The sequence below is a fragment of the Otolemur garnettii genome, unplaced genomic scaffold (genome assembly GCF_000181295.1).
Source record: "Otolemur garnettii isolate 467f Iridium unplaced genomic scaffold, OtoGar3 scaffold00061, whole genome shotgun sequence".
Classification (NCBI taxonomy): Eukaryota; Metazoa; Chordata; class Mammalia; order Primates; family Galagidae; genus Otolemur; species Otolemur garnettii.
The window spans coordinates 9,677,744-9,688,670 of NW_003852456.1; the positions used below are offsets into that span (position 1 = coordinate 9,677,744).

General features: G+C 46.4%; 1 protein-coding gene across 1 annotated transcript in view; it reads right to left on the minus strand.

Moving 5' to 3' along the window:
- GALNTL6 (polypeptide N-acetylgalactosaminyltransferase like 6) overlaps nucleotides 1–10,927 on the minus strand; it is a 641,250-nt gene that overhangs the window by 22,406 nt on the left and 607,917 nt on the right. Inside the window, exon 10 of the mRNA XM_003792813.1 lies at nucleotides 10,117–10,338. Within this exon, the coding sequence (XP_003792861.1) occupies nucleotides 10,117–10,338 (222 nt within the window). The remainder of the gene's footprint in view (nucleotides 1–10,116; nucleotides 10,339–10,927) is intronic.

A 10,927-nucleotide genomic window follows, 5' to 3' on the forward strand; every position in this document is an offset into this window, starting at 1 on the left:
GAGGCTGCATGGGAGCACCACACGGAGGCTGCAGGGGAACACTGCACAGAGGCTGCATGGGAGCACCACATGGAGGCTGCAGGGGAACACTGCACAGAGGCTGCAGGGAGCCCTGCAACACTTGTTTCCCACCTCCCAAAGTGAGGCAGAGATGGCTTCTAAAATCTAAGACTGACAGGTGACCTTTGGTCTGCTAATGATGTCCGCACCAGTCACTGTACTTCTCAGAGTTTGGAGCGGTACTGCGGCGGAGATAGTAGGTCAGTACCTCTCAAGTATAGGTGGAAGGACAGTGGCTCTTGTTTTAACTGTTGCCTACCTACAAGTGACCAAAATCAAAGCCCAGCCATGCATGCTGGCACCTCCTGGGGAACTGAGAATTAACTCCCCATTTTCAACCTTTCTATGTTTTGCTCTGGTTGTTGTCCCCCACAACCTGTGGACATTCAAGGCAAATTCAAGGTGGTTGTCATTGCACAGAACACTCCTCACTATCACAGACACCCACTGGTCACTGTGTTAAAGGATGGGTGGAGTGAGGAGTTCCCATGTCCTTGCCTGAGAAAAATGTAACATAATTTTATGATATATCTAAAACGTCATATGTGGGTCATTATGAATGTTTTGAGATGCACAAAAATCAAGAAACATAGAATCCATGGGGATGGAAGCAAAGGAAGCCCTCCCAGCAGCACTGATGAGTGGGCAGGGTCGAATGTGTGCGGGTGAATGAAGAAGGACGCTGGCCTCTGTGTGTCTTGAGAGTAAAATTATGGACCATGACACAGTCTGTCCCAAAACTTTCATAGTGACCCACATATCAATGCCAACTCTCTGAGGCTATGTGTTACTGGACAAACAGGGTCTGGCCATCTGTCACTGTTAGCCAGTAAGTGGAGATGGGGACAGGTTCACCACACTCTGTCTGCAGGCCGGGATTCTGGAGAACGGGGAGAGCAGCCTTTCCAATACTGTCCTGTTCTTCCATTTCCCAAACCACAGCTTTATACATGAAAGTTCAAAGCAAAGAACATACTAACCTTCTCTGAGGCTATGGATTAGAAATTCTGCCACAATTGAGTGATCCCCAAATTCTATTAATTTAGTGTTATTCTTAAAAATACTAAGGTGAATTTTTGACTAGGCTAACATACACTTAAAAATCATATTTACTTTGGGAAGCCAAGGCAGATAGATTGCCTGAGCTCACAGATCTGAGACCAATCTGAGCCAGAGGGAGACCTTGTCTCTAAAAACAGCTAGGTGTTATGGTGGGCACCTGTAGTTCCAGCTACTTAGAAGGCTGAGGCAAGAGAGTCATTTGGGCCCAAGAGTATGAGGTTGCTGTGAGCTGTGACACCATGGCACTCCACCAAGGGTGACAAAGTGAAACTCTGTCTCAAAAAAAAAAAAAAAAAAAAGAGGCTCCGCGCCTATAGCTTAACCGGCTAAGGCGCCAGCCACGTACACCTAAGGTGGCAGGTTCGAATCCCCAGCCCGGACCCGCCAAACAACAATGACGGCTGCAACCAAAAAATAGCCAGGCGTTGTGGCGGGTGCCTGTGGTCCCAGCTACTTGGGAGGCCGAGGCAGGAGACTCGCTTGAGCCCAGGAGTTGGAGGTTGCTGTGAGCTGTAATGCCATGGCACTCTACCCAGGGGGACAGCTTGAGGCTCTGTCTCAAAAAAAAAAATAAATAAATAAATAAAAAGAAAAAGAAATAAAACTTATTTACTCCTGACACATGAACCCCAAAAGTATATATTTATGTGTATATACTTATTATGTGTATATGTATATATTCATCAGTTACCTGTGAAATATAAATACACGTATTTTAGGTAAAAACAAAATAAACAGAAAGAAAAGACAGAATGTTTCCTTTTGCCATATTTATATACACCACCGAAGGAAAAAAAAGAAATCTGCTACCTGCAAAGCACCTTTGATTCCATCATGACTTGGGTCAAATTGAGATCACTGGGGCACCACAATGTCTGATTTTGCTCATCTGGGAGTAGGGAATGGAAATCATGTTTATTACAAGACACTTTAAGTTTGTCTTTGTAGCCCTCTCTCAGGAGTCTCATAAAATGCATAGAACAATTTGGAAGGGTAGTGCAATTCTTTACGTGTTCCTACACTTTTCCCACCTCTGTTGCTGAGCTCCAGAGAGATGGATTAGCATAGCGCACCACCACCGCCTCTGACTTCAAAAATATATGATAGCTGGAGTTGGGTTTAATGCGCTCAGAATGACAAATTGTCCTTGAACGAGTGTTTAAAGTAGCCATTCGATGATACAAGGCACTTAAATGGCAGAGATGTCCCCCGAGGTAGACACCAGGGGAAGAGTTTGCATGACCAGCTATGGGGGGACCTCCTCAGGGAACTCGGGAGGGGGCTGAGGTCTCTCCAGGGGACTCAGGACGTGCTTCTCAGATGAGCTTTCACAGAACACGCCTCCCACTGCTTCCTGAGCTTCAGTTTACAGAAGCTGAGAAATCTGAAAAGCCGTGTGCCCGGAGGACATTTAGAAGGAGGAGAGGAGGGAGGGTCAAGGGAGTTAACGCTGCAGCCCCAAGCAGAGGAGAGCGGGGATTACCCTGGTGCCGGCCTCGTGGCTGCCCCTCCATTCGGAGCGACATTCATCTCCAGGCAGGGATTTAAATAAGCAGCTGGAGTGGCTTGGCTATGACAGGAATTTTTAAAATAAAGCCTTAAAAAAAGTTTCGCACCACGGCAAGATGACAGACGCAGGTGCCGAGATTGGCACATTGAGGACAGCGAGCAGACGCTGCTTACAGGAATTTATGGCACGGCTCAGAAAAGACGAGTCCGTCCCTTTTACGTCTTTTCTTCCTTCTTACACCCGGTGTTTAGAATTCTGCAGAACCTTCTTTTCAGGACAAAAACAGCACCATAAATGACTCCAGCAAATTCATGAATTCTAAGTAGTAGGAAAGTGGTAGGAAATTCAGTTTCTTTCATTTAGCTCTTGACACACAGAGAGAGTCATTCTGTGCGTGAGTGGTTTGAGAACAGTTTTCCCTCTAAACCTGCTCTCACCCTGTCCAGGGCAGCAGCGTGGGGAAGCACACTGCTTCCATCGGATGGCAGGAAGGGGCGTTCAACTTATTAGGGGGGCCCACAGTGGTATGTATTCTCTCTGGGCCTGGTGCCTCCCTGCTACCAAGGGATGCAAGGGCCCCTGGGGAGTACTTATCTATCAGACCTGACTTTAATCTCTTCTGCCTTTCACAAACAGCACCGGGACAGTTTGGAATTTGCTGGCATAGAGGATTTTCACTTTTGGAGTTTCCCCACCTTCTCTTTAGGGTGTCAGAACAGAATATTTTACAATTGTTTATTGAATGGACCACAGAGCTGACAGCCTACCAGAATCAGTTACCTGGGGCTAGAGGCAGTGACTCATGCCTGTAACCCCAGCTCTCTGGGAGGCAGAGGCAGCTCAAGCAGATTGCTGGAGCTCAGGAGTTCAAGACCAGCCTGAGCAAGAGTGAGACCCTGTCTTTACTAAAAATACAAAAACTAGCCGGGCATGGGAGTGGGCACAGGTAGTCCCAGCTACTCAGGAGGCTGAAGCAGGAGGATCACTTGAGCCCAGGAGTTTGAGGTTGCTTTGAACTATGATGCCACAGCAGTCTACCCAGGGCAACAGGGTGAGACTCTGTCTCAAAAAAAAAAAAAAAAATCAGTTAGCTGGGATTCATTACTCAGTCTGCCTTCCTGGCTCAATTGTCCAAAGAGGTGGCTTTATACAGCCCAGAAGGGAATGAGGGCTCAGAGGCGGCTTCTGATTTGCAGGTATGTGGGCCAAGCACTGAACAGTGAGTGGGATGTCAGGAACCTAGGATCTCCCAATCATTCATTCAACAAATATTTACTGAGCACCTGCCGGACGCCAGACACTATTTCTTGCTTCTGAAGAGCAGTAAGGAGCACCACAACAAGCCAACACAATCCCCGTGCCATGAAGCATGCTTCCTAGCAGGGCAGGGGCAGCTGGATGAGATACACGCGCAGTAAATAAGGGAAGCAGCTTGTTCTGCACAGTGATGGAGGCCAAGGAGAAAGATGAAGGAGGAGAAGGGAGTCGGGCCTGCATATGCACCTGTGTCGGAGTGTTGCAATTTTATTTATTTATTTATTTTTGAGACAGAGTCTCACTCTGTCACCCTGTGTAGAGTGTGGTGTCATCACAGCTCACAGCAACCTCAAACTCCTGGACTCAGGCAGCCCTCCTTCCTCAGCCTCCTGAGTAGCTGGGACTACTGGTCCTACCACCATGCCCAGCTAGTTTTTCTACTTTTAGTAGAGATGGGGTCTCACTCTCACTCAGGCTAGTCTCAAACTCTTGAGCTCAAGGGATCCTCCTGCCTTAGCCTCTCAGAGTGCTGGGATTGTGTGAACCACTGTACTTGGCCTGACTGTTGAAATTTTAGATAGGATGACCAGGGAAGACCTTATTGAGATGATTGTTTTGAGTGAGGACCTGAAGGATGTGAGGAAAGGAGCCATGGGATTTCTGGGGCTGGAGGAGTCCAAGTTGCAGGCATAGCAAGTGCAAAGGCCCTGAGGTCAGGCTGCACCAGGCCTGTTTGAGGAGCAGTAATGAGCCCGGGGGGGGGGGGAGGGATTAGTAAGAAGTGAGGTTGGAGGGATACAACAGGAGTCAGATCATTTAGAGCCTGAGAGGTAAGGACTTTTGATTTTTTACATGGAGAGGGATGGCAGCCCTCCAGAGGGTTTGGACGGAGAAGTAGTGGCATGATTTCCCATTTGAAGGGGACTGGGTTGAAAATTAACAGAAGTTGGGAAAGATAGAAGGAGAGAGATGAACTGGAAGATAAATGCAACAATCTGTTGGGATTTGTCAGGGAAGCCAGCAGCAGTTTAGAGACTGTTTATGGTGTGTCTTTTACAATTCAAGTTCCAACCACCAGAGCCAACGTTTGCCTAAGCTCTGCATTGTCTACCCAGAATCGGGCTGGCGCGGAGAAGCAGGTAGAAAGCCTTCCAAGTACAAGTGCGTGAGACAGCCAGTTGTCCTGCTTCTTGGCGCAGGTCTCCTGGGCAGGGCCCTGTGTTCACGTTGCTGGAGGTTTGCGGTTCCTCCCATAATTGCTGCACAAGAACCCCAGAGCCTGCTTCCCCTTTCCACTTTCTTATTAAAACAGCTGTGCACTTAGTGTTACATTTGTTTAGGAGCTTTGCCCACTGTAACAATTAAAGTTTATAGGACATTAAAAAGTCCCTTTCAAATGCTAGGATTGGATCTTGGCATAGAAAAAGGACATTGATGGAAAGTATTGGGGAAATCTGAATGAAGTCTGGAGTCTAGCTGGTGGTGTGCACCAAGAGAAGTACTTCCCTTAATGTGAATATACTACGGTTAACGCAGTCAGTAGAATGCGTGAACACTGGAAGATGCCAAGTGAAGGGTATGTGCAAACTTTCCATGCTATCTTGTGACATATCTGTACACTTAAAATTATTCTGAAAGTCTGGGCATGGTGGCTTACACCTGTAATCCCAGTACTCTAGGAGGCCAAAGTAGGAGGATCATTTGAGCTCAGGAGTTTGAGACCAGCCTGAGCAAGAACAAGACTCTGTCTCTATTAAAAATAGAAAAACTAGCCAGGTGTGGTGGTGGGTACCTAAAGTCCCAGCTACTCGGGAGGCTGAAGCAAGAGAATCGCCTGAGCCCAGAAGTTTGAGATTGCTGTGAGCTATGATGATGCCATAGCACTCTACCCACAGCGACAGAGTGAGATTCTCCCACAAATAAATAAATAAGTAAATAAATTCCAAAATTAAAGGTTTATCAAAAAAGGGGGAAAGAAATCACACAAGCACGAAACTTTTGAAAGATTTTTTTTTTGGAGATTAAGTTGGCCCACAGATGCCTCCTGCACTTTGTCATTTTTATCCACTATTAATAAATAGGTTGTTATTTCTCAATGTGCAGCTGGAGAATAGTCTTTTCATCATTTCGTTTAGAGGAAGCTGCATTTAGATTCTTTCCTTTGCCTCCTGCATTAAACGCACATTTCCTTTACGCTTTCAAGGATGCCTCTGCTGGGGCAATTGACACTTCTGGAAACGCCTGTCTCTTACTGATTCCTTCCTTCGCGCCCTTCCTCCATCTTCTGTGTCTTCATTCTGGCTCGTCCACATCTGCACTGGACAGATGCAACTGCAGGCACCTGACCTTTGAACTCTATCTGTGCTTTCTTCTTCCCTTAACCTGTGTGTGTTTACTGTTCTGAAGCTCCAGGGAAAGAGATTTGCCATTGTGTTAAAAAGTTGCAGGTGCTGGCACAGATGTGGAGAGAGGGGAACACTTTGACACTGTTGGCGGGACTGCAAACTAATACAACTTCCATGGCAAGAAGTCTGGAGAATCCTTAAAGAACTCAAATTAGACCTTCAATTTGATCCTGAAATCCCATTACTAGGCCTGTACCCAGAAGAGAAAACTCCTTTTATCATAAGGACATTTGCACTAGGTTGTTTATTGCAGCTTAATTTACAATTGCCAAGATGTGGAAACAACCTAAGTGCCCATTAGCCGAGGAATGGATTAACAAACTGTGGTATATATATACCATGGAAAACTATTCAACCATAAAAAGATGGAGACCTTACACTTTTGTAGTAACCTGGATGGAGTTGAAACACTTCTTAGTAAAATGTCATAAGAATGGAAAAGCAAGTATCCAATGTACTCAATACTGACATGAGGCTAGTAGCCCACCTAATACATGTCCACATGAGAAACAAATTCAATTTCATTCAAGATGGGGGAGAGGGGATGAGGAGGGGGGAAGAAGGGAAGAGGGAAAGGGTTGGTGAGCTCCCACCTCGTGCGCACAGTGTACATGGCACACCTCCTGGGTGCGGGACACAACTACAAGTTGGATTCTAACAAATGCAAACATTGTAACCTAGTCGTTTGTACCCTCATATTAACCTGAATTAATATTAACCTAAAATTAAAAAAAAAAGAAATCTGATCTTTTCTATGTCTGATTATTCCAAATAGGAATGACAGATACAAACTTCTCCAGGAATACAAAAAGAGTTGTGAAAGTCTGAGGCAATCAAGGGTAACAGATGTACCCCCGCCCCATATACCCTACCTGCTTTGAAGATTCTGATATTTGACCATGGCTGGGAGGTTGTATCTTTCCTAGAACCTCAACCAAGCTCTGGGTCTGTTTCCAGGTAAGGTGCTTTACACATTATGGCTTAGTGAGGGATTCGGGAGAACATGACTGATGAATGTTTGAAGTATGTAAACAGGTGGGAGCAAAAATAGACAGCTCCATGTAAGGTGGAGAAAACTGATGAGATTTTAACCCTAACATGAACCACACAACCATACTGGGGTGTGTTCAAGTATTTCTAGAAGTCCCTAGGGAGGACTGCATTTAAATCATCACGGACGGCAAACAGAACCTTCACCAACCAAAAGCCTTTAGGAAAGAACTCACTGCTTCTCTGGGTGGTGCATTTCCAGGCCTTCCAATGCATTAGGCTGAGAAAGTCCTCCCTGGTGTCTGCCGTAGGGTAAGCCTGCAGTGGACTGCTCAAGCGAAGACAAGCAGACCCGTATAACTAATATTTCAATGTTTTTAATGAAACATTTGAGATGTAAAGGATGAGAACAAATTACTGACATGCTAGAGCTAGGTTGACGGAGTCAGGACCTCGAACACGTGCCAAACACACAGGGAGACGGAGGGGCAGCGATGACCCTGACTCCTCCTTCACCAGGTCCAGGCAGAGAGCAGCACCTTCTTGCTACCTGTCAGCACAAGCAGCACCCCTGTGACCTGCTGGACATACATTTTCTATAGGGAGCTGGGACAGTTGCTGTCCTAGTCCCCCTGCCTCTCTGACACACCCTGGGGTAAGCTTTTCACCAACTCTAATTAGGCAAGGGTACCTTCTCCCCACACTACAGAACCAAGGACAATGATGAAAAACTATGCCACAATGCATGACAGTCTTCTCTCTACTTGGGAAAGGATAGCCGATTGGGAGGGTATTGGCATCCAGCCTGCCTGTCCTCTGCCTGTCTGCTGGGACAGCTCCCCTCTCTCCGATATGAGCCCTGGTGTTAGCACACTCTTCTCAACAGGGAGAAAGGCTATAGTAACAGCATCAAATAGAACCGAACCCCATGCAATAGTCCCTTTCATGCCAAAAGATATTTTAAATTTGGAACTTGGAGCTATTAAACTCTTTCCATGTTAGACCATGAAGTGGAATCAAGTGGAAGGCTCCAGAGGTGGAAAGATTAGTGCGATTACAGGACCATTGCTGCCGCGCATCTCACTGCTCTGGGCACCATGAAAACAGTTTTCTCCATCACCCGGCACAGCACTCAGCAGCCACACCCCTCCCCTGCTCGTGCACATGCGCAAACAGCAAGGTGCCGGGCACACGGGACCCCAAGGGTTTTCTCTTGGTGGGCATCAGTACTGTGTACTTTTTACACAGTCGTGTGGTGGATATCTTCATTCTCTGCAAGTGCCTTTGGTCATTCCACTAATTTCAAATAAAAATATTTTCCAGGTGTACTTAAAAAAAAAAAAACATTTGGGGAGATGATGCCATCCCAAGGTCCTAGGTTGGCCTGTCAACACTGAAGACTGAATGTTGAGCTCTAGCAACTTCTAAAAAGAGGCTGAACGTTCATTGATCAGAGATGGTTTAAATTCATCTTGCTAGCCAGGCGCAGTGGCTCATGCCTGTGATCCCAGCCCTCTGGGAGACTGAGGTGGGAGGATTGCTGGAGCTTAGTAGTTCAAGACCAGACTGAGCAAGAATGAGACCCCAGTCTCACTAATAATCGAAAAACTAGCCAGATGTGGTGGTGGGCACCTATAGTCCCATCTACTCAGAGGCTGAGGCAGGACGGCTGTTTGAGGCCAGGAGTTAGAACCAGGCAGGGCAACATAACAAGACCCTCTGTCTCTATAAAAAAATTAAAAAAAAAAATTAGCCAGGCTTGGTGCTGGCACACACCTGGAGTTTAAGACCATCCTGAACAAGACTGAGACCTTGTCTCTACTAAAAAAAAAAAAAAAAAACAAAAACTAGCCGGGCGTGGCGGTGGGGTTCCTGTAGTCTCAGCTACTAGGGAGGCTGAGGGAGGAGGATTGCTTGAGCCTACGAGTTTGAGGTTGCTGTGAGTTATGACGCCATAGCACTCTACTGAGGGTGACAAAGTGAGACTCTGTCTTTAAAAAAAAAAAAATTCAACCAGAAAGTGGCTTGAAAAACAAAGAATACCAAACCAAACCAAAACAAACAAAAGTTCAGTAAGTGATAAATATATACAACTCTAATAGGTAAAAATTATTTGTTTTAAATATTACTTAAATTACGGTACAATGGCTCAAACCTATAATGCTAGCACTCTGGAAGGCCGAGGCAGTAGGACTGCTTGAGCTCAGGAGTTGCAGACTACTCTGAGCAAGAGTAAGATTCCATCTCTACTAAAATAGAAAAATTAACTGTCCCTGGTGGTGAGCACCTGCAGCGCAGGCACCCCGTTCTAGGCAGGATAATTGCTTGAACCCAGAAGTTAGACGTTGCTGTGAGCTAGGCTGATATAACAAAAGCACTCCATCCTGGGCAACAGAGTTAAGACTCTGTCTCAAAAATAAATAAATAAGGCTGGGCGCTTGTAGCTCAGTGAGTAGGGCGCTAGCCACATACACTGAAGCTGGCTAGAGCCTGCTAAACAATAATGATAACTGCAACCAAAAAATAGCCAGGTGTTGTGGCGGGCACCTATAGTCCCAGGTACTCAAGAGGCTGAGGCAAGAAAATCCCCTAAGCCCAAGAGTTTGAGGGTGCTGTGAGGTAGACTGATGCCATGGCACTCTAGCCTCAGGCAATGGAGTAAGACTCTATCTCAAAAAAAAAAAAAAAAAATCAACTGATTTTGAACAAAATGCAATAAAAATTGAGGAAAAAAATAAATTTATCTTGCTTGGCCACAGGGGGAAAGAAGACAGGTTTTAGTGGTCCCTCCCGCCATCTGGGCAAGAGCAGGATTCATGCAGCCCTCCTCACCTCCCCCCAGGCTGCAGGTGGGGGCTCCACTGGAGGGTAGTACTTGGGCACGTCCCAGGCCACTGCCGCCATGAACCACTTGAAGTCCTTGCACTTGAGCTGTTTCCGTAGCTCCTTCTGGGCGGAGATGTCCCCTGTGGACAGGTGCCTGTACTCCGGCCGGCGCTGGTAAATGTACTCAGCAAATTCGTCCATCCAGGTCTCAGCCACCCGCTTCAGGTTCTGTGCAGCAGAGTAAACAAACAAAATAAAACAAAACCCGCATCATTTGTTGACTTAGGCACTGATAGGGTGGTTTTAGTCACACCAGATATTGAAAAAAGGAAAAGATCTTGGCCTCATTTGGATCTGGCTGGTGGCTTATTAACCGTGAGAGTTTTCCTGACTAGAGGAGCCAGAGAGGATGGCCTGGGGCTCTGCCTGTCCCTCTGCTCCTGGCAAGGAGCTCAGTTGTCAACCTGGTAACTAATTTAACAGAGCTGGTAAGGTCTGAGCTGGCGGCTGTATTAGCTTTCTTATCACGTTATTTCGTGGTTATGCATTTTTTAATTTTTCACAGAGAACTGAAGGTGTTGTTGAAGCTGGAGGGAATGAAGCTCCTCGAGGCGTCAAATTGTTTTAAAGCATTTCCAGAAACGGGGACCTTAGAAAGATTGAGAACAGACCCGCAGTCATTCTCTTTTCCCAAGTATGGAGAGACAGCCTGGCGCTATTAAAGTCAATACATTGGGTTCTGACACTTTATGCATGTGCCACACGGACGTGAACCAGCATTTACCACGCGGTAGTTGGGCTCCCCCCGCCCCCGCCT